At 37.4% G+C, this 25,146-nt stretch overlaps 1 protein-coding gene across 1 annotated transcript; it reads right to left on the bottom strand.

The window, feature by feature from the left end:
• Positions 1–299: 299 nt before the first annotated feature.
• On the bottom strand, positions 300–22,181 carry slc7a14a (solute carrier family 7 member 14a). Its single transcript, XM_082171992.1, has 8 exons — positions 21,813–22,181; positions 14,108–14,613; positions 12,176–12,412; positions 9,911–10,128; positions 9,640–9,786; positions 8,144–8,352; positions 6,136–7,013; positions 300–4,515 (listed from the first exon to the last, which is right to left on the bottom strand). Exons 2-8 carry the CDS (start codon positions 14,409–14,411, stop codon positions 4,139–4,141), a joined length of 2,370 nt encoding a protein of 789 aa, XP_082028118.1. The 5' UTR covers positions 14,412–14,613; positions 21,813–22,181; the 3' UTR covers positions 300–4,138.
• Between the last annotated feature and the right edge of the window lie 2,965 nt (positions 22,182–25,146).

Below are 25,146 nucleotides of genomic sequence, written 5' to 3'. Positions count from 1 at the left end.
GTTAGCCTGCTAGCTTAATAAATCTATCTTATTTGATCATTTGTTAAGAACATGCAAATAATAAAATGTGAAGCTACACTTTTAATATATTTAATTTAAAATATATTTAATAAAATCAACTGTTGTACAATACAGCAGGCTACAGTAGTGCTAAAATCAGAGAACCGATAGCATACAAGATACAATTACAAAAAGTGCCAACCCATTTGTGAGAGGGGACCTGATTGTTCATGACACCGGATTTGTAATTTGAAGTCAGCATCAGCAGGATGTGACATTTTCATGAACTGCAGTGCTCATATATGTCAGTGGTGTCTTTCCATGGCCAATTTTGAGCAATTTAAAAAATTGCCGAGACCTGATAGTACTGAAACAGGGCGTTTCATGACCCTTTAATGTTCTTTGTATAATTCAGGAAAGTATCTCTATTTGAACAAACATGACAACTTCATTTACTAGTCAAAATTATTTCAAGTAATCATTTTCTAATGTGGAAATACAGCAACCCTGATGCACTAGTTATAGCTTGTCTGTTTTTTTCCTAGGAAAACTAATACTACTGAGCATAAAAATGACAAAATTGTATATTTGTTACCTGATACTCCAGTACAAATTGTTACTGATTATGAGACTGACCTTGAACTGACCAGAAAAATCAGCAGTTTCCAGAATGTTCTGAAAACACAGAATGGCGTCTTACAGGAAATGTCTGATTATTTGTGCAGTGAGTTGATATCACCTTTTGCATAAGGATTATCTTCAACGCAAGTAGTGTGAGTATTAAAGCAACTACTGGGTATTGCATAAGCTTAAAAGTGCATCATATTTTTAAAATATGTGTTTAAAATATAACCATTTACCACACAGCATCACATATTTACAGTCTTCCTCTCATCCAGGATTAGCACCAGGATATTTTGCATCAGGAAAAGGGGAGGCTTCCTCCCAAACAGATGATGACAAACAATATAAGGACATCACATTTAAATTTGATTCAGGCTGATGAGAGATGACACAAATGATGTCCTATGAGTGCCTCATAGGAATAACACTTATGAAGACACTCCCACAAAAGGAGTGTGCTTCTGGTTGTGTCGATGTCTGCACCATACAGACAGAAGGGTCTGAACTGTATGAATTGAACATAACAACATGTTTTGAGATCTCCAAACCATATTGTACCACATCGACCACCATTGCAGCAATGATAATGGAACAGTACGTCCTGATCTGTTCATCTCATTCCTCTGCATAGCCAGCGGCCCCCATCCCAGTATGACCATGTTTGTTTTGTGCTCAGGTACGACCCTCGGATCGCTGTTATTCTAGGCTCTCCGCTCCACCCCACAGGAAAGAGAGCGGGCCTGCAATGCAATGCTTACACAAGCCACCCATGTGAGGATTTTTATTACTTCTGATTTGGGGTTGTGTGAGACAGCCTTAAAGCGAAAGGAAAACCAAGAGTCACGCTTATCTGATCTGCAATAAATGACTTTCATTGTTGCATGGAAGCAATATTAACATCTCATTACACAGTGCAACGGGAGAGCAAAACCACAAGTAGAAGAAACAATAAATAGATTCTTTAAAAAAATCATTGAAACCAGAATACATCCACTTCATACCAAAATATACAGAAGAAACAAAGATCAGATTTGCAAGGGAAGCCAATCTCCACATTTCCTGAACAAATACCAAACAAACTATGATAGCAGGAAAGATAGATCACAAAGTACAAACACTGTACCTTTTCTCAGAGACGAATAACAAATAGTAGCTATCTTTAAAAGCAACAGTGGAAACATTTTTGATTTTTTTTTTCCAGATAGATTTTTAATAAAATATTTCTATATGTAGATTCTACTCTTACTCAAAGGGGTAGTTCATCCGCAAATGAAAATTCTGTCATCATTTACTCATCCTCATGTCGCTCCAAACATGTATGAATTCTGCTTAACACAAAATAAGATATTTTTATGATTTTTTTTCAATGGGGTCCAAAACAATATTTCAAAAAAATATCTTACAGGCTAGGAGGTAAATAAATGATGACAAAATTTTCATTTTTAATTAACTATTTCTTTAAAACCTTGCCCTTCTTAAGCCTATTCTTATGTTATAACATTAAATTAAATATATTAAATCAAAACCCAAACGTCTCCAGTTATGTTTTTTAGTCTAGAAAGAGGCAATTAAAAATATATGCTTTCGCCACTTTTCTTCAGAAGTTCGTCTGAACCGTAAGAGAACCCACAAAACACCACCGGCGGTGGCTACACTACCCTGACAGAGAACCTGAAGGTATGAAATGCCTGTAAAAAAATACTTATCTTCGATATCTCACATCTCCACACTGTTATATGGTGTTCTACTCTACAGAAGTAAAATTGTGTCTTTTGTCTGATACAGTAAACGAAGGATGCAGACTTTGGCTTGCTTTGTAAACAGAGGCCACTCAGGACGAGGAGGGTTCGAGGGGTGTACGGTGGGCAGGCTGCTACCTTCGTCTCTCAGAATGCTACATTTGAGAGTTACATCAAGTCTTTCGACGGTCACCACACATGCAAATACTCACAAACATAGTTTTACTCTGGGCCCGTACATCTGAACATGCTATACATTCAGCAAAATGCCACGGCGACAAGAATCACATCATAAACCAAATGCAAGGAACAAAACCAACCCAGGCCCCAAAATGAAGCTCTATACGCTGTGAGAGCTAATGGGACTGCAAATCATTTATGGCAACTCAATCCATAGTTGTTTTTTTTAACGTTTCTAAATATTTGTCACAAACACAAGAGGGGAGACACATTTAAAGCAATATGGCATGATGTGCTCAATGTGTCTTCCACATGTATGGATTTGAGGCCTGGCTTGGTTGTTTTTTTGTTTTCGGCTGGCAGAGCTGTAGCACAGATAGAGTTGGTCTGGACAGATTGGTTAAATGCCACATGAATTATGAGAGGAGGGAACAGCAGAAGAGCACATCCAGATAAAAAATTCACAATGCTCTCCACCACATGCAAATTCCCCTTCCTTACCCTCTGTTTTCCTAAATCACGTCTCCTTTTTTTTTTTCAACGGACACACTGACCAGCCGAGAGACACAAATCGTACTGTGGTCACACCGTGGGTATTTACACAGAGCGGCCTGCTTGCAAGGATGAAGCGGAGTCACTGGCACATAGGATGAATGGATGGTCGGTTGTGACACGTGACAGCTGAGAGGCACCTTCAGCGGGAAAACAAACCCATGGATATGTCGACATCAACAGAAATGACAAACAAACAAGCATGGACATCTTGATGGCCATATTTAAAGCACACACTGACAGATGAAGGCACTATTGCAAGCAAAGTCCAATTACTATTCGTGAAAACCTACGGTCCAAACCTCACTTGGGCTAGATGTTTGAGCTGAAGAGAATGAGGCCTTTGATTCTGTGGGGCCTAACTATTTATCATATCATTCCTCATCGTATCATCTATCTTTGCTTCTCAAACTAACCTTTTTGAATGCGATAATAAAATTGATTAAGAAAAACAGCTGCTTACTGAATAGCTAAAGTGTGCAAATTGCTTTAAGTGTTTTAAGGGCTTCGCATGGGAATTCTTCAGCTGGTTTTATATCGACCCCATATAAAGACAGTGTCGAGGCTAATAGAGTGGAAGTGATCTGTGAACGGACATCGTCCTGACAGCTGAAAGGTGCTTGTATTGGGAAAAACGGTGGGACTGTGATAACAGGGCAGTAATAAACTACATGCCAGATAATAAATTTCATGCTAGTTACTGTAATTTGGTCGGAGGGACTGTTGCTTTCAAGAGAAACATTAGATTATACATATTTAAGTGCTGAAGAGTTCAGTAAAATGATTATAATGAGAATTAATTTAAAACTGTAAAATAATTTAAAAACAAAAAAGAAAGAAATGTTAGGTGCTATATGGTTAAAAAAAGAAAGATCAAAAGCCTTCTAAATGTTAAATCCCATCCTAAATCCATTCATTATCCAATCAGTGGTAAAAAAGCAAATGAAGGAATAGAAGTCAAATAAAAACTCATTGCAAAGACATAACAATCTAGCCCAAGGGTTCTGCAGTTGTTGGCAGACGAGTACATTCAGATTACATTCTCATTCCAAAGGATCGTCCAAATCGTCGTCGACCACCAGCGCCTCAAAGCCCGGACTAGGTTTGCCAGCTTTGCTTTTGGCCCTGCTGTGTGAGGAGGAAGAGGAGGTCCTGTGGTTGTCCACCCTGTCCAGGCCGTCAGGCTGAGGCTCGCTCTGCTCCTGGTGTTGCTGTTTCTGGTGCCCACCTCTGCCCTCATGGGAGCCCAAGCTTTGGTATGGCCCTCCATCTCCAGAAGGGTATAGATCATCATCCACGGCAAAGTTGTCGTCCACGCCCACGTCATAGCGCTGGTATGTGCTAGCATGGGCTTCCTCCTCTCGCGCCGTGATCTCTAGGGTGCTGTTCCACATGCCATAGCCAAAGTAGATCAAAACACCTGCAGAGACGAACACACAGAGACAACACAAACAGTGCACACGCGTACATAAGCTAATGCACAAATGTAATTGATCAGTGTTTTCCCTCACTTCATTGACAAAAGAAACATAAAAAAACACAGCAAATGATTGAAAGTGGAGACATTAGAGCATGTGGGTCAATCCTGTCATGCAATAGTTTAGAACTGTACATTTTATTGTAAAATCAATATGATTGTCATTTAAGGAAGAATTTCTTTTTAAAAAAGGGTTTACTATACTTTCAGAAATATGCTTGAAATTAAACTTTTTAAACAAATTTACAATTTAATTTTAAATAAAAATAAAATATATTTAGAACACAAAAACAATACACTGATCACCATTAAAACCATATTTAAAGGAACCGTATGTAAGATTGTGGCCAAAACTGGTACTGCAATCACTTTCAAATTACAGTAGAGCGGTGTATCCCCTCCCCCTCCCCCTCCCCCTGACTCGAGGTTGCCAGTTAGGCTGCAGGATCCAGCAGGAACGTAGGCTGCTACAAGGAGCTTCCAATGGCAAGTGACGAGTCCTACACAGTGAGTTTTTTTTTCGGACTTTGTCACGACGTATTTCGGATTCATAACGATGTCTTTTAGGTTTCGTAACGTTAGACATTTTTTATCCGACACATTTGTAGCCGCAGCTGTGGTAACTAGAGCAGAGCTGGCAACCCGGATGCCGAAACACTACTGACTTTGTGATTGGTAGATAGGTGGAGGGTGGAGCTTCAGGCCAAAACACAACATGACAACATCAACATCAGTTGAGGGCTGCAACTTCACTTTTAAATGACAATATCCTGGCTGGACTACTGTTGTCAGTGATATAAGTATTTGAAATGAACATGATTTCTTAACGTCTAGTGACATATCAGGGCCATTTTATGATTAATTGAAATACATTTCTTACATACGAACCGTGTAAATCTTTAAATCTTTAAATAAAAAAAAATTTAAATAAATTAGGTAGGCTAAAGGAAAAAAAATATAAGAATCACTTGCAATATTTTTCATTAATTTGCCAATTTATTATATTATTTAGAAATCTATCAAATTCAGTCCATGGTCTTTCAAACTACACTACTGTTCAAAAGTATGGGATTTAAAAAAAAGATTTTTTTGAAAGAAGTTATTATGCTCACCAAAAGGCTGCATTTATTTGTTTAAAAAACACAGTAAAAACTGTAATGTGAAATATTATTACAATTTAAAATAAATGTTTTGTATTTTAATATATCTTAAAATGTAATTTGTTCCTGTGATCTTTCAGAAATTATTTGAATGCTAATTTAGTGCTTAAAAATCATTTCCTATTATTATCAATGTTGAAAATAGTTGTGCAGATTACCGGTAATATTTATGTGGAAACCAAGATAATTTTTTTCAGGATTCTGAAATTATTTGAAAAATAAATCTTCTGAAACATTATAAATGTCTTTACAGTCACTTTTGATGAAGCTGAATAAAGCTTCGGTTACTGACCCCAAACCTTTGAATGGTATATATGAAACCGCCCTGCATATCAGGAATGACCCATGTAAATAAGATGCTGCCTGTATCAACATGCCCATTTAAAATAATATTGAAACTCACCCACGAAGCACCATACGCCAAAACGGATCCATGTGATGGTGGAGAGCTTGAGCATGAGGTAAACGTTTACAAGCATGGCAGAGGCCGGGACGAAGGGAACGCAGGGAGCCATGTAGGGCAGGCGCTTGGGGTTCTCCGGCTGCTGAATGATGATGAAGATCAAGAGCGTGATGACCAGCAGCAGCAGCACCAGCAGCAGCACGGCCCACCACTGGCCATCAGCGATCTGACCTGACCCGAAGATGATGAGGGAGCAGAAGCAGAAGATGAGGATGAAGAGCAGAATGACGCAGCGAGTGACGACCCGGCCGGTGGCCACAGTGGGCCGGTCCATCTTGCCCGGCAGGCCGAGCCGAATGCGCATGGTGTAATAGCGAGGCCCCAGCAGCTTCTTCAGCTTCAGAAGGTACACGCTGTCCGTCTCATCTGACTCAATGCCTGAGGACATGTCCACGGTGCCGTAGTTGGGGTGACTGGCAGTGTAGGTGGACTTGTCAGGCTTACCAATCAGCATCTCGTTGTCTCCCAGAGACGGCAGGTTCTTGGCTCCGCAGGTGTTTTGGGCAGCTCCTCCATAATCATCACCCTCACTGACCGGCGAGCAGGCTTCCTTCTCGCACTCGGCCAGCACTCCCTCCTTACGTTTGGAGTTCTGCTCGGAGAGGAAGTTGACGAATCCGTGGATGTCTCCTTCAGGCTGGTAACGCAGCAGAAGCACACACACCGACACTAGCGTGTAGGCTAGCAGAGTGCCGATGGACATCATCTCGATCAGGTCCCTCAGACTGACGAGCAAAGCCAAGAGAGCAGAGAGGAACCCCGACACCACACAGGCCACTGCGGGAGTCTCTGTGTACGTGCTCACATTAGCCAGGAACCTGAAACATACAGATTGTGCACATGACAGCTTCAGTCCTCCAATCACAAAAGGGCAGAGCTATATACAGGAGCAAATGGGGTCCTGACACCTAAAAAGACGAGATGCACTAAAACGAAAGTTTTATATCTTGGTAGATATGTGTGGCTAGAAAATTACTGTCTGATTAAACATTCTGGAAAAGTGCATTTATAGAGTGCCGTTCGTATAAGAAACAAATAATTGTATTCAGCAAGGATGCACTAAATGGATTTAAAAAGAGAGTAAATACATTTATTATGTTACAAAACAATTCTATTTCAAATAAATGTTGTTCTTTTGAACTTTCTATTCATCAATGAATCCTGAAAAAGCAGAACTGTTTTCAACATTGAAAATAATTTGAAATATTTCTTGAGCACCAAATCAGACTGGAGTAATGGCTGCTAAAAATGTAGCTTTGCCATTACAGTAGTAAATTAAATTTGACTGTTTTTACTGAATTTATGATCAAATGATTGCAGCCATGGCGGGCATAACAGACTTATTTCAAAATCATTAAAAAAATCTTTTCAACCCAAAACTTTCGAATTGTAGTGGCAGCATTATGTGATGCACAGTTGAAATTCATTTACAGGTATTCCACTAAAAAAGGTTTTCTGCTCAAAAGATCACATCTGCAGTGAGATTAAAACGTGGATGTATTTGTAGTCTTTTAGAATTTTTAAATACTTTTTCATGCTTTTTAAAGGGGACCCTCCCTTTGAAATCGGATCATGAGTGTTGACATGAGATGCATTTGAGACGCTTTGAGAGATCTTACTTCCAAGTGTAAATGCCAGTGACTCTTGTCTGACAACTTTTGAACACCTGTGACGGGTGTACTGACGTTAATACCATGTGTAAACAGGGTGAAACATCCAAACATTCATTTTTATCAAAGTCTTACCACATATCCATTATACTGGCTTTGATTTTAAATGTCAGGGCATTTCTTTTGAAACTGCATGACAGGAGCCTATTTCTCCAGCAGAGAGTGATATTTAAAGGCCATTTTAATCATTTGCAATAATGGAGACATACTCATTAAAGATCATCGTGAATCATTACTTGACCCAGCAGTTAGTCTTTTGTTATTTAGTTTTATAGTACCTGAAGAGCAAACCATCTCCTGCCATGGCATAGATGACTCTCGGCAGAGGGAAAAGAGAGCCCAACAAACTGACTGTCAGTCCTGCAATGGAGCCGATGGCCACTATGTATTTGGCAGTTTGGAAGCCATGTAGAGAAAACATTTCCATCAGAGGAGCGTCCGTGTCAATTTCAGTGTAAGGGACCATCAGGGTGAGGATCACACTCACCTGTGAGAGAGGAAGAAACAAGAGTGTGATTCATTGACCTTACAATTAAACAGTTTTTTTTTTTTTTGCTGCTGTGCTTTAAGAAATGCACCCATCATAAATGTGTCATTCAAACTGTTAGGATCAGACTGAAATGATCAGGAACACTGTTAAAAATTCTTCCAATTTTTGGAACCTTTGGAAGGATATGCAAAGGAGCGACAGCCAGACACAGTACAGGTTTGACAGACTTATCTGAATAAAAAGTTTTATAGAACTAGGATTAATAGAATTTATCCTAAACTTTCTGAACACCTAATGGCATCATTGGAGTGTTTATGTTTTCAAATTTTTTTGCACATTTTGCAAATGTACAGAACAAGTTGTTTTTGCCATTTACTTTTAATAAATGTCTATTTTTCCTGGGTAGAAAGCACTGGGTTCTTAAAGTTACAATCTGTTTTCATAGTACAATGGACTCTTTTGTATCAAAAGATCAAGGATTGTTCGATTAATCATGATACATTATGATACATTTAATGCATTTCAGAAAAAGCAACAGAAACACACATACATATGCACACAAACACAGACACAGACAGAGAACCAAAGGGCCTGGGGCTAAAATTAGCCTCTGCGACAACTAAATGAGATCTGGAGGGGTGAACGCTGCTAATTAACAAGTTTGCTTCTCATCAGACAGTCCTGTAGGTGTGAAAATGAAGAGCCATTTTAGTAAAGGCAATTTTGTTTCAGCTAAAACCAAAACAGACGTTAGAAAAATAGAAATAAAATTGATAGAATATTGTTCTGAGATACAGCAAAAAGGTCTGTCGGTGTGTTAACACCCATTGCGTTTCTATGACAACCTCCTACAGACAGACAGCATAGCAGGGTGATAAAGCTGGAGAGCTTTTAATATATTCAGACATGCTGCATGAAGAGAATAATCAATGACTGTCTGTGAACACAAAGAAAGGAACAAAGTTATGCTACAGTAGATGATCTTTCGACATGCATCATTTATATTCTTAAATTGAGAAGTTTAAGTATAAATAAATAGACTGTGAATGATATACCAAACTTAATAAAACCTTTATCACCTGACTCAAGTCAGCATCACACTCAAGTATTAACGATGAAAATGAACAAACTTGAGTGTTAACTGGACAATCAAAGCAGCCAAAGGATAGAAACGTGTACAATTTTCAGGTTTAAATTATATTTTCAACGTGGTCTCAGATATTGTGTGTTACGTGTGAACCCAAAATGAGTGTGCAAATGGTTAATGCTACATTATATACTCACAGAGACATAGGCAGTGAGGCAGGTGACCAGAGAGGCAGTGATGGCATAGGGGATGGATGTGTTGGGACTCTTGGCTTCTTCTCCCGTGGTGGCTATGATGTCAAACCCAATAAAGGCATAGAAGCAAGTGGCTGCACCCTGCATGACCTGTTGGACAGAATGGTTGATTATAGCTACAAGACAATGCAATTTTCTCTTTATTGTTTATGCTGAGAGTCACTAACTGCACAAACGGATTGAACTTCAATAATTGATTTGAAATGTACTTTACCCCTGACCAGCCGTAAGGCAGGAATCGTCCCTCGTCCCAGTTGCTTACACTGACGAAGAACAGGCCTGCGATCATTATGAACACCCACACCACCAGATTGATGACATTCAGCACGTTGTTGAACCCGACGGAATTCTTCACACCCAGAGCAACTATTACTGTGACCAGGATAGCTATGACCAGGGCCAAGAAGTCTGGATACGACTGCTCCCCTTTACCTGAGAGGTCATAAAGGAGGAATTCACATCACATGGATTTTGAAACATAACAAAAAAGGAATGTGTTGAGCCAATTTTTATGCTGGCATTACAAAATATTGTACAAAAGGTTCAACAAGCTTAAAAAGCATTGAAGTTTTATGGTTATTCAGGCAAGTAGTTTGAATACTAGATACTAGAATGAATAGATAGATAGATAGATAGATAGATAGATAGATAGATAGATAGATAGATAGATAGATAGATAGATAGATAGATAGATAGATAGATAGATAGATAGATAGATAGATAGATGTCTCTCAGATGACAGTATTGAGTTGACAAGCATCGACAGACAGTCCTCTGTTGACCCCTCAATGCAGTCATGAATAAATCATGCATTTCTAAAAATATTCAACATACTAACAAGGCCTTAAGCGGAAATGACTATGAACCATAATGTGTGCAGAGAGACACAGATGGAGGGATATTAGACTCTTAGAGAAAGGGGTTGGTTAAAGAAAAAGAAGAGATTTTACTGCTGTTGGCCGAGTAAGATTATGTATTTTGGCACAAATAGCATGTTTTGTCTGGGTCACACACAATAGTCTATATGTAATGTCTGTCTGCAAACCAAACACGCTGAGCAGAAAGCAAATATCATCCTTTCTAGATTTCCCAAATACCCATATTTCATTCCTCCATCTGTAGTCTGAGGATTGATGGTAGATGGTGTGTCTTTTTGAGAACTCAACAAAGTTGTTGTAGGTTAGGGGTTTTGATGCCAAGGACCCCAAAATGTCCCCTTGTGAGGGACCCCCTTCCGAAAATATTAAGGCAGCTTTCAATTTTGATGTATAAAGAAAGACCCATTATACAATGTGAGGAAAAAGTATTTGATATAAAAATAACAATAAATAATTCGTTTTTATTACTGTACTGAAACCAACTATTAAAAATATATTGCAATATTATGTGTAAAACAATAATCAGGTGTAGCGTTAGTTCTGGCAGGTCACGTCAGTCAAGCTCGCATCAGCTGACTCTCAGCTGATCCACGTCTAGGACGTCATAAACCTATATGAATACGATCCCTATCACAGCATCTCTATAAGATCCATTCAGAATTATCAGCAGCTTTATCGTGTTAATCAGGAGCTGATTACCCTCCATCCTTCTCCTCTCATCCAGTCAGGACTTGGCCTTCTGATATTACTCTTCGAATCAGACTCATTTTTCTTGAATCATGTTGAACACAACACTAATATCTGCAAATACATTTATGTTGGTTCTGTTTGTTTTACCATAAGGGGGGTTATTGCTGCTCTCCAAGAGTTCTTGCCCAAAACAGAACCATACCGCCAATCCAAACTGTATGCTGCTAATTGAAAATCATATTTGACGATAGTAGTCCTGACAGAATAAACATTTTCTAAAAGGTACTATTCATTAAAGTGCATAATCAAGTTATTGCATAATCAGCAATCAAGATACATAGAAAAAGTATTTTTCACATGAATATTTAGTTAAACGAGAAAACGTCAAGATCTCGAATTTGCTTCAAATCATATCTGCTTTGAAAAAAAATGTATATCCTAATTTTAATAGCAAATGCCCAACCTATAAAAGTGCTTATTTTTCCTCTTCAGAAGTGTAATTGGAGCAGTTGTTTCACAGTGCAACACAGAAGCTGAGAGAGAGAGGTTGCTCTGTTTTTTTTTACAAGCTTTCTTAACATTGTCATTGTCACCAGACTATTGACTGCCAATGTGCCTTTTCTTTTCTGCAGCACCATTAACTCCAATCTACTGATAAATTGAGCCTACTGTAACTTCTTTTGTAATTACTGTGGGAGTGTGTCAAGGCTATTAGTGTGTCAGTTCAGTTCAGTTCAAACTGCAACATTCAGTGACATAAAATCAACCGGATTTAATAATAGTAGGCTCTCATGTTTTTTATGTGAAATAAAGGTTTCCTTGTTGCAGTATTGAGATTAATGCGGGTCCCAGACATTGATGAATATTTTCTAAACATAAACATAACAGTGTCTAAAGTTCATGTCACTCACCCAGGCCGTTGAGTGTTCCTATATGTTTGATCATGAAGCCACTGATGCTGTGATTGGCCAGCGAGTCAAACATGCTGCTGAGGGCACTGGCTCCTGCTGCTGTACCAATCAGATACTCCAAAATCAGATTCCAGCCAATGAAAAAAGCCACAAATTCGCCCACCGTCACATAGCTATAAGTATAGGCCGATCCTGTGGTTTTAGGCACACGCACACCAAATTCAGCATAGCACACCCCTGTGGAGAGATAACAATGATTACTGTAACACCTGTACTCCCGAAGGTTATCAATAAAAGCATGAAAGTCTCTAACTGGTTGCTGAGATGGAATCATTGATTTTTTGAGCTGGAGTGTCAGATCAATTCTCAAATGTCAAACACATAGAATCCCAGAGGGAAAGATAACAGGAGTAAAATCACTCTTTACAGGCTGGATCCCTGTAAACCCCACTATAGTGGAAAAAAGATAAGGATTATCTGTTTTTCCATTCAGAACCAATATGTACTTTCTAATATCAGTGCTATAGAGAAGTACATAACCCGTGAAGCTGACATAATGTAATGTATTTCTGTAAACCTGATCAAATATAGGACGGCACTTGAATTTATTTACTGAGAAATCATTGGATGGAGAAAAGTGACTGTTTCATACCAGAATGGAGCCAGTGTTGTTGTTGTTTTTCTTTGTAACAGATGAATCAATCACAATAAAACCAGAAACATGCATTAGCAAAGTAAATAGGGTTCATTTCAATTTCATATTGACTTAATGTGACTTAATGACAGGCTAAAGATTTTATTGTGATTCTAATAGGATTTGTGTTCATTTGTCCCCCCAAATACATAAAGTGAAGGAATACACTGCCGTTCACAAGTTTGGGGTCTGTAAGATTTTTTTTTGAGAAATGAATACATTTATTCAGCAAAGATGCATTAAATTGATCAACAGTGAATATTTTATAATGTTACAAAATATTTATATTTCAAATAAAAGAGCAGTTTCCACAAAATATTAAACAGCACAACTGTGTTCAATATTGATAATAATTTGAAATGTTTCTTGAGCAGCAAATCATCATATTAGAATGATTTCTGAAGGATCATGTGACACTGAATGTCTGACTGGAGTAATGATGCTGAAAATTCAGCTTTACCATCACAGGATACGTTTTAAAATATATTAAAATAGAAAACAGTTATTTTAAATTGTAATAATATTTCACAATATTACTGTTTTTACTTTATTTTTGATCAAATAAATGCAGCCTTGGTGAAATTATGATACTTATTTCAAAATATAAAAAAAATCTTAGAGACCCCAAACCTTTAAACAGGAGTGCATATCATCTGTGGCACATATGGAAGTTAAGAATTTACTTTAAATAAATTTGACTTTAAATTTAGGTTAGATTTTTGTAAACGTTTTGAATGAAAGACAAAGACGATAAAAAGCAAAGATTTTGTCATGGCCTGTTTAGCTAACATTTACCAAGGGTGTCAATATAAGTGGTTTCAATATTAAACTCTGTTTCTGTTTCCATGGGTAGAAGGGTCAGCTGCATACAGGAAAAAAATATTCCTTTCATTTTCCACTTCCCTTTCATTTTTGGGTTCTTTATGTTGGTCTCCACAGGGAAAATTAAATGGATTTTCCCCCCAACTCTATTTTGGTTGCTGCATGCAGTGCACAGCTCCAACCTGTAAACCTAATGAGCCAATTCACCATGAGTCATCACCACACGTCAGGAGGCATAAAGTTATACATGTGTTCACTCAGCTTAAGCCTGACTCAGGATCAGTGAATAAAAAAATGATGTTACCCATAGTACAATAACACTACCTAGACCACGTATGAATATGACAGACCTTTTTTTCAGTGTTTTTCTCTTTTGTGTCAGATTGACTGGAACAGGAAGTCGGGGCGGCACTCACCTGACAGGATGGAGGCCACGGCAGCGATGATGAAAGACACAATGACCCCAGGACCCGCCATTTCCTTAGCCACCAGTCCAGAAACCACGTACATGCCCGTGCCTACACAGCTTCCCACTCCCAGAGACACAAGGTCCACGGTGGAGAGAACGCGGGCGAGTTTGGTGCCGTGAGCCCCCGTGCCACCTGAGCTCTCCAGCATGGACTCCACCGGCTTCGTGCGCAGAACGCGGGACTGGAAGGCAAACCAGGTGGCCCCCCACTGAATCCGCCGTGGGTCCAGTTTGGCAAAGAGCCCACTCATCCTGGAGCCTGGTTATGGATCAAACGGCTTCAAGATATGGGGCTGACGCTCTGAGGAGGATGGAGGGTCTAAAGAAGCTTTGGGAGATGGCCTTGCAGTATAGGGGGTCACACAGAAACCAGCTGAGATGTTCACTGTCTTTCAGAGGAGCATCATTACTAGATGTTTCCACATGACCAGTGAGGGTGAAGGTGAAGCAACGCTGTGAACAAAATGAGATGACAATAGTGTGATCAATCATTATTCTTGACAGTCATGCTTACCTATGCTTTCCTTATACTGTAATAAAAGTTTTTTTTCAAACTTTCTGTTCATCAAAGATATCTGGAAAAAACATATATCCCAGTTACAACAAAAGTATTGAGCAGCACAACTGTTTTTAACATTGATAATAATCAGAAATCTTTCTTGAGCAGCAAATCAGGATATCTGAAGGATTTCTGAAGGATCATGTGACACTGACGACTGGAGTAATGATGCTGAAAATTCAGCTTTACCATCACAGGAATAAATATACAATTTAAAATATATTAAATTAGAAAACACTTTAAATTGTATAAATATTTCACAATTTAAAAATGTTTTACTATATTTTTGATCAAATAAATGCAGCCTGGGTGAGAATAAGGTACTACTTTCAGAAATATATAAAAATCGTAAAAATCCCACATTTTTTAATGGTTAAGTAGCTATATATTAAATACAAAATATTAATATTTAATAATAAAACATATAGATATTTTATCATATCTGTACATGCATTATTAAATAATAACATTCATATAATTTTAAAATAAATATTAATACAGATAAATATTCATATAATATATATTTTTCACTAGCTGTGAAATATTGTGCTATGTTATACATTTCTTATATGAAAAACGTATATTACAACTACCTACAAAATTATGCATTTTGCACCTGCCTGATTTTTTATTTCTAACACAAAACCATTGGGTATCATCTTGTGAATTCTCCCAAAGAGATGCATTTGCTGTTGTTCAAGTGTGTTTCATTCGCATTTTGAAGCAAATCTAAGGCTGTTGACTGATAAAACATTTGTCGTGGTAAAGGCCTCTTCATGCTAGCCTAAAGGAAATGTGCTGCCATATTCACAAGAGTTACATTTATACCGCCTGATTAAATACTAATGCAAGAGGCAAGAGCCCCTTCTTCCCATCAGCTATTCACTGATGTTTGTTAAAGAAAGGCCTGTTAGCTTAGTTTAACAGATGAATGAATGCTTTCTACAACGTAAAACATGTAGTACAATATTTCGCTGCCATTGTGGGTCACAAAAAAAGCAGATAAGAACTCAGTAACGGGTATATCTGTCTGGCTAAATGACACTTTCTCAGCGAAATCATCAACCAAATCATTTATATGCTAACAATATGTCTCAGTCGAATCAAGGCAGTTCTTAGATTTGAAAATTAGCATATTATTATCAGATTTTCACAACTGTTTATGGCATCTGTGTCCATCATTCAAACAAGAGACCTTCTTTATAAATGCACTTTCATGAGTGCCTGCTAGCTGTAGTGATATTTCATGAGTCATTCATTTTCAGTCCATCCTGATAAAGCAGTTCAAAAAGATTAAATAAATATGGAAAATAAGTGTTTGTGGGTGGCACTAAATGTAATGGCGTTTTGTTAGAGTTTGTTGATTTGACATCTTGAGGGCCTCTTGATAGGAAGAAGCTGGAGATAGCATCAAGACCCATGTTGAACACCAATAAAATGTGCTGATGAGCCCTGGTGTGCAGCCAAATAGGAACAAACAAAGAACAAAACCCAGCCTGTTCATTCCTGCTTTCATCGGTTTCATTTCCTATCTGACATTCTTTCTCCTCTGATCTTTTCTCTTTCAACCCTTTTTCGTTTTACCAACACATTTTTAACACCTCATTTTATAGTCTTTTCCTCCTCTCTTTCACCACTAGCCCAGTTCCTTCCAATTTAACTCATCAATCCTGTCACTTTGAAGGATTTTGATGGTTTCTCTCAGCTGTAATGATACTCTCTCTCCTTCATCGCATGTCTAACTGTGTGCAGGAAGACAGTGAGAGATCGCAGTGAAGTCTGTCCATCACAGTGACTCAAGCACATCACTCCTGACCAGGATAATGATTCGCCACAGGTTTACAAACCGCACAACAGGCCACAAAGACTGGGTCTGTCTGCTCTACCGATCTTAGCTTATAAATTACTTAAATGTATGATGGATGGATTGAGGTTTCAAGTTAAAACTAAGGAGATGTCCTGCAAAATGTAAAAGTAACGGCTATTTAAGGTTCACATGTCAGTCCACATTGTGCAGTTAAACAGTAACATTACACTGATGCTGTTTGTCCCTTTAGGGAGCTAGAAGAGTATTCAAACCTTGCCAATGACCTTATGACACACACATGTATAAACAGTGGCCTGCAATCCAACACAGAGCATTGATATTATTCAAAGAGACAAGATAATGCCATAAAGATCCTACTGTACACAGCTCTCCTTCCACATGTATTTTATGCATTAACGGTAACATAAAAAATGCATGCGAGCAGAAAAGCATAGCACAAGGCACAATACTTTTGCCAAAATACATATGGTTTGTATTTATATGTATAATATACTGGCATATAAATTCATATATTTATCATATATTCATATATATATGACTGGCATTTAAATAAAATGTAAATTCTTAAGAACTAAGAATGAGTTTCTAACATTCCCCCATTCTAAGATGATACTTACAATGTATGTGCTTAATTTGGGCTTATGTCCACCTAAAATGAGTAATAAAAAAAATTGTTTTGGACAAATCATTGTTAAATGATAACTCACAAGTTTTGTGAGTCACGACTACATGCATGTTCCATGTGTGTAGTGCATTGGCCTTACAAAGTATTACATACTCTGATGAACAGAAAGTAAAAAAAAAAATCTTTTGTAACAACAAATGTCTTTTACTGTCACTTTTGATCAATTTACTGTATCCTTGCTGAATAAAAGTATTAATTTATTTTCAAAAATATTTTTTTTAATTGTAGTGTATATGACAAGAAAAGCATATTCAAAGTTGGCTGTGACAATCATGCTACACAGTATAAGCAATTATATGAAAAGAGCCAGAAAACACAAACCAAACAGGTGGAGCCCCAGGTGGAGGTCAAGTTCCCCTAAATCAGTCATGGCTGTCATTTAGGAATCAGGATAATTGGGTAATTGTGCGGTGTGATTGGTAAGGGTTAGGGTTAGGGGAAGTGATGGAAAGTGTTTGGCCATCTGCAGGCAATGGAAGAAGAATTGATTTCCATTGTGAGATCATTGTGTGGGAAAAGAGAGTGGGCGTTTTCTACAGCTTTTGTCGAGGAGGTCTGATTGATTGAACCGTTGCCAATGTGCATCTGAACAGCACTATCTGATACAAACCTGCCCACTTGTTCTTATTCATATCTGAGGAATAAAAAAAGCAGCATAGAAATGCTTCTAATCACTGCTCTAACTGTACAACCTTATATGTAATAAAATCTTTACTTTTTTGTTCAGTTTCCAATTGATGTTAAATCATCTGATAGTACTTGCAGTTACATTTCATTTGAAAACACATACGCCATCACTAAACCCTCAATAAAACTTTGGGACCTGGTCTATCCACATCCTGATAAAAAATTCAGGACATTTTTATTTAGCTCCAATACACCGTCACCGTCTAGTCATAAGAAATACAACATGCGCTCTGTTATTGGGTGAAACGTATTTTATATAGAGCTGTTTTCAGTGCTAATGTCAAAATATAGCTTTCATGCTATAGAGATTTTGATGTAGCCAATTCAGACAACATAAAGCCAATAACCTTCAAACTTTAAATCTTACAATTTCAGGCAATCTTGGCAAGCTTTCCTTTCTCGAGTTTTAAATCAGGGATATTATAACAATGACAGATAGAGACTGCTATTGAACCCACAATTCCAGATGAGAACCTGACACCCCAACTACTCACCTGCTTTCACGCTACATAATTCTCTTGTTAATAACAGGGTGAATTTACAAGTCTCACCTTGTTTGACACGGCTGTTGCCTGTATTCAGAATGAGAGATGGAAATCTTCCATCCCACTTTTCTGCTGCGTTATACTTTAACCTTAGAGTACAATATACAGCAAAACACAGCAGAGCTACGGCTGCAGCAGATGGTGTGTAGAAATGGTAGGCAGAACTGCATTGCTCAAATTACATAGAGGGATTCAGACTACATGTATTTCTTAATTGCACAGCCCTGCCAATATAAACCCTGGCACAGTGAAAGACAGAGAGATTGTTCAACAGGCTGTCCTCAAAAGAGTTGATTTACTGTTTTAAAATTCCAGGATTAGGATACCAGTCCTTGTTGGTGAGATTACAGACACTAAATGTAACTGAATTATGCATATCGTGCATATTCAGGTGGAAGCATGCATAATATATAATGTTTTCAATTCATATTATCAGTCAAACATTTCGAAAAGCTTAACTGAAAATAATTTACTGCAGCACTGTTTAGAGTCTAAAACGGGGATCAGCATCAAATGAAAGATAATAAATAGATAAATAGATAAATAATAAATAAATAATTATATACTGGCATTCAAAAGTTTTTGGATCAGTAAAAACAGTAATATTGTGAAATATTACAATTTAAAATAACTGTTTTCTATTTTAACTTATTCCTGTGAATTTTCAGCATCATTACTCCAGTATTCAGTGTCACATGATCCTTCAGCAATCATTCTAACATGATGATTTGCTGCTCAAGAAACTTTTCTGTTTGAAAAAGAATGTTAAAAACAGTTTAATATGTTTGTGTAAACCATGTCTTAACTGTCACTTTTGTTCAATTTAATGCATCCTTACTGAATAAAAAATATAAATTAAACAAAATCTTACTGACCTTAAACTGAGCACCCAAAAATCTAAATACTCTCATTCACCTTCACCCAAAAAACAAATACGCACAAACAAGACTAAATGTAGAAACTCCAAACTTTGATAACACCTGTCTTCACCCACACACAGTCAGAGCTTTCCTCAGGGCAGTATAGTGCAGCTCCTCCCTTCTTCTTGCTTTCCCTTCTCTCCTCTCCTCCCCCTCCTCCTCTAGGGCACTGCACTGTTACATAAACTGGCTGCTGAGCGGAGTGAATCTGCCTGGCACGAACACTAACACCATTTCAGGCCATCAGATTTATTGCCATCTCTCCCTCAGTAAAACACACATCTCTAAGTATCAGCGCACAGTCAGAACCAAATTAAACCAAATATTTAAATACAGCACTCCATACAAAACTACTGTTTTTGCTGCATGATGTCGCTAACTGTTTGACATAGCAACAATATGGTATTAATCAGTCAGAAGGTGTAAATGAATGACAAACACTCCTATAAGACACTGGGTGATGCGTACAATAACAAAATCTAAAACATACAAACATTACCACTTTACTTTTGTACAGAACAAAATGGTTCCTAAATTGTTGCCAGGCAGTTTACTCTACAAATACTGCACTTTAAAGAATGCATTTGGGTTTTTATAAAGAAATGAGTATTTATTTATGTGTAGTCTCCCGCAGCTGTCCAGACTGCATTATGTCTTATGCCAAATGCAGTTCTGCGGGTGGTTCTAATTGACGGAAAACCTGTAATTGTATTACAGCATGTGCGCAAACAGTACGAGTGACATCACAATAGTGGCATGAGCTTAATGGGAGCAAGCACGGCCCATTGAGAAAAAAGCAAGTCATACCCATAAACCCACGTGTCACAGTTCAAAAAGCATTACAGGGGGCTTTTCAGGAGCCAAAACACATAAAATGCATTCATACATGATACATAACTTTTGAAGAATCTTTAATGTCCATTAAAGTGTACATTTGTCAAAGCTACACTGTAAAAAAAAATAAAAGTAAAAATTTCTAGTGTTAAAAAGTTTTAAACTGTAAGTTATTTACCATAATACTGTATAATGAAAATATTAATTGAATTAAACAGGACAATACATGTAATTTTGCAGTAAAATACAGTAAAAATTATTGTAAAATATAAGTAAAAACATATGAATTACCTTATTATATAATTGTACTTTTACAATAATTAAGAAACATTTCCCAGAATTCCCTGCATTATGATTATCTTTTATTGAAATAAGAAATTATTATTATTATTTCTGGTATCAATTATCCACAATGTGTTAACTGTTCCATTTCATGTTGTTTAAAGTGTATTAATACTTACACTTATCTTCTGCCTTGTGACATGACATTTGAGCGTAAAATTAATATGATTTAGTATAATACAGTAGCCTACATAAAAATATGTTGGGGTGCAGTGTAATAAAACATGACTCAATAAATCAGAATAAATAAGCTCAATAAAAAACAGAATCAATAACACCAACAAATACATAAAGATTGATTATTCAATAACAGCAGCAGAGACCTAATAACCTAATATAATGGAACAACCGGAGTGGCAATCATTTCCGTTTGTATAACTGTTTAAAAATAGTTCACAAGCAACCGACCACTTCTGGAGGTGGCAAACATGAATCTCTATACAACTAATTGCAACAAAGGAAGATAGAGATTACATGTCTTTCGATTAGGCAGGTTAAAGTATCCTCACCAACTATTTTTTAAGTAGTCGTCTAATATTATACTAAAAGAAACTTAATGATGTATAAATCAGGACGTGTATATTTCAGCACCATGGTCAGCGTCGTTGTATTTTACACGCCCGATTATAAACAAAGAGCATCCATGAGTAACTCCCATCATGTCATTGGAGATTAACCTCGTTTCACTGCCTAGAGCTCCGCTATAGACACATTCACAGGCGGTGTAATCAAAAGAGGTCATTGCTTATCTAAAAAAAAAAAAACAGTCATTAATAATAAATACAAGCCTTTTCCCTTTCTGTTGCATAAAAAGCATGTTATTGAAATGGAGACATTCACTTGATAGTGATCTCACACCGCCCCTCCCGTGAAACACAACCAGCTGATGCCAAAACAAAATGTTTCTTTTCTTCTCGTTTTTTTTTAAACATCAACGTGGGTGTTTTAATTCAATCATTGATGAGTCAACATCGGTTAAAAAGTTAATTGCGATAACATATCGCAGTTATCGCAAGAGAGAGGCTTAAAAATAACATTAATTTAATCCCTGTCTGCTTTTAAACCAGAAAAATAAACTGAATATTAAAGAATCGTTTCTGGGGGGTTTTTTGTTTTGTTTTTTTGTTTTGTTTTCACACAGATTGTGTTTTTGCGCCTGCAAACTGTAATTTGCTCATATATGATTCTGATTTGGGCTGAACGGGGTCTAGTGTACATCCTGACCCAGTGTCCTGGTTTGGTCAACACTTACCTTCCAGGCTGCTGCCGCTGTCCAGCTGTGCCGATGCTGATGTGCGGTGCTGCGGCTCACAGCGGCGCGATACGGTGGCGTAGTCCAAAGGCAGGTGGATCCCAAGCAGGGTGCATTTCCGTTTGCGTATCATATAATGCTCATTATACATTAACAATGATTTATCATTACCTCAAAGCAGCACTGAAGGCGAAAAAATCATCATTGTAAGGATTAAGGTCGTCGTAGGGAGGGATACTTCACTGATGCTGCAAAAAGGGACGTACGCTCGTGTAGTAACGCAGGGGTTAAATTATTCAGACGCTGCCTCCACGTGATAAGCGAGCAAATTTATTATTTATTATCGCTGTCTACGTCAATGACGTTATGATATCATTGCGTGAGAGCATCGAGCCCTTTTTGCGACAGGCAAAACTAATGATCCGTCATCATTCCTCTATCAAAAGCATGATGGGAAGGAAACAGGAAGGACGCTCGCTGCATCCATTGAAAAGATGCAAAATCCGGGAGATGAAAAGTGACGTAGATGATGAACATGCGTGATAGTTTGTGTATATCAGATTTACCAAAGAACTAGGCCTAATGTTGTAACATTTTGTTTTAACGTCTCTAAGTATTTTTGAGGTAGGCTTATGTATTTCAAAATTTGATTTAATATTTTCATATTTTTCAGCTAAAAATTAAAGTTGTTCTGAAATCTACTGCTTCATAAACCAAAAGCGTTGTTTGTAACAACCTACCCTCTACAGGAAGCATTGTAAAACTAATAGATAAAAAAAAAGTGAATTTAAAACTATATTTAAAAAAAAAAAACGTTTTAAATTTCGTATAAATAAATGTTTGTCATCCGCAAAACCTGCATTTAGCTTTAAACATTTTATTTCAAAATGTTATAAGAAACAATAACATAATAAAACAAATAGTAAACAAATACATAAATAAAAACATATCCTAATAATCCCACAACTGTACCAAAAAAAGCAAACCAGAATCCATCCTGCTTTAAAGTATTTAAAGTAGCAGACGACAAAACTGCAGAAACAGGCAAAGGGTCAAACACACGGCAAACATGCAACAGGGCAGAAAACACAGGCAAAAAGGGTAATCCAGAATATGGGCAGAGAATAAAAAAATCAAGACACAGGAAACCAGGATAATGCTCAGAAATGCAGTGTAACAACATACATACATGACTTGGCCTACAAACACATGGCCTCTGAACGAATGTGATGGGTCACAGTTTCAGATCTTACTTTTGCTCTAGCTCATTTTTTTCCTGGTGAAAATGTCAAATCCCCCTCAGTTCTCAAGCCATGTGTATGTGATGAGTCTTTCTCGGCACGGAGTATTTGGGGTGGGGGAGTCACTGGTGCTCTTCCCATGGCAGTCAAAAATAACCTTTTTTTTTATTTCAATGAAATGAATTTATTATTTTTTAGTTCAATAATGTTTTTTATTTAATATTTTGTATTTTTAGGGGATTGTTTGGAACTTAAAAAAGTTACAGAATTGTATGTTTATTGTTATGAAAAATTTGATCAAAATCAAAGCTATAAATCTAAACAAGTTGTGTTAAAAATTTGAGCCTGATATCTCAAAAAATTTGCTTTCAGTAAAATTTTGTTTGGCCGCAGTACCAAAAGTTTCCACTAGATGAAATTCGTCTCCCATTCATTTCCAATGAGGTCATTTTTGACCACAAGGAGCACAAGTGGGACTATTTTTTTCAGGACAATTTAACCTGTTCGAATCATGTCCATAGCAACTGCCAAAACCTTTACCAAGTTTCGTACCATTCCGAATCGATAAAGTAAAAAAAAAAAAAGGGTACATGTTTAGGTACAAAATTCACCGAAGAGCAGCAGAGGGTTAAATCCATGCTATCAGCCTCTGGCCCATTTCTCTGTCCTGATTGTCGAATGTTATAAGGGCTGAGGGCATCTCACAATTTTTGGGGCGAAGCATTTCTTATTATAAAACACATATGTCAGTTTGCTACAGCTCTAGATGCGTTGTATACTGTATGCTTGTGCCAATCAATATGGAATCAACTTTTCTAATGTGTACAAAGATTGTTGTACAACAAGATTATGAAAATGTCAATCAGATCAACAGATGCATTGACAGAAAATATCTTCCACCTTCCTCTTTTTGCTTGTAACAGCCTCCTCTCTCACATGAGTGTCAATTTCACAAAATCAATAACATCCAAATGAACTGTCATTTTCTGTGCTGCCAAACCATATTCAGCCATAAAGTCATGACCGTTTCCAAGCTCAGAGTTTCATATGGAGGAAGCTGAACCGAGCATTACGGACTGGCTGCTAATTGGCAGCGTTCAGATGTCACCCGTGGTCCTGCTTCTCTTTGAGGTGCAGACTCGCCTCATGAGCGAGACCCTGTATCCCGCTCATTATCATTAGTGGGTAGCCCTGATTGCTCAGATGGAGCCAGGCACGCCTGCACCAAAGGATTTTAATGCCAAGCCTCCCGTGATGAAGAACAAGAAGAACCCTGACTATGCATGCAAGCGGGGGATAGACCAATCAGGATAAATGACCGACCTTTCAAAAGGGTGATAAAGCCATGAGGAGAGTGCAGATCCTTTCCTAGCCAAAAGTAGGATGGGCATTATTGAGAGAAACCACAATGGAAACTTTGCATGCATGTCTAAAGAAGTTTTGTTACTATTGACTTGATTTCTACAGATTGTCTTTGGTGAGTTTAAAGTTTGGATTGATTATTTGGGGGGGATGCACCAATATTAAACATTCTGTCAGCTATAACAAAATGATAAATTACAGTATGAAAAATGGATATTCAAATATAATATACAATCAAATATTCAATATTTGTTATATTTGTTAGTGCTAAATATCAGATAAAATAAACAATATTGCACCATATATTGCACATCTTTATTTATTTTCTTTGCACAGGGCAGACTATAAAGGAGGACAGTTATAAAGAGCTCTTTTGCATTGATTGCACTACACTGCCTGCAGCACATTACTGTTGAAACAATTAGTGGCTGTCCATAATACGAATGGAATATTATGTTCTTGGTAATTATGATTTATTCTACAAGTATAATTGCTCTCTATTATAATTGTCTTATCAGTCTCTTATTGAGTGGCTGGGGAGAGTGCAGTTCCCCAGTCACAGTAAATAAGATCTCATCTACAGATGGACTTGCATTTGTAAGGCTGTTTTCAGTAACATGGAATGGGACTTGCTTAGTATACACCACTGACTCCACAATCCACTTACTAGCCTAGCCTGTCTCTATGAAATCCATTACAGTGTAATAAAATGTTCCTGATGATTTCATGCT

The sequence above is a fragment of the Leuciscus leuciscus genome (assembly GCF_965113295.1).
Source record: "Leuciscus leuciscus genome assembly, chromosome: 6".
Classification (NCBI taxonomy): Eukaryota; Metazoa; Chordata; class Actinopteri; order Cypriniformes; family Leuciscidae; genus Leuciscus; species Leuciscus leuciscus.
The sequence above is the reverse complement of the archived record's forward strand: the minus strand, read 5'-3'. Positions and strand labels throughout refer to the sequence as shown.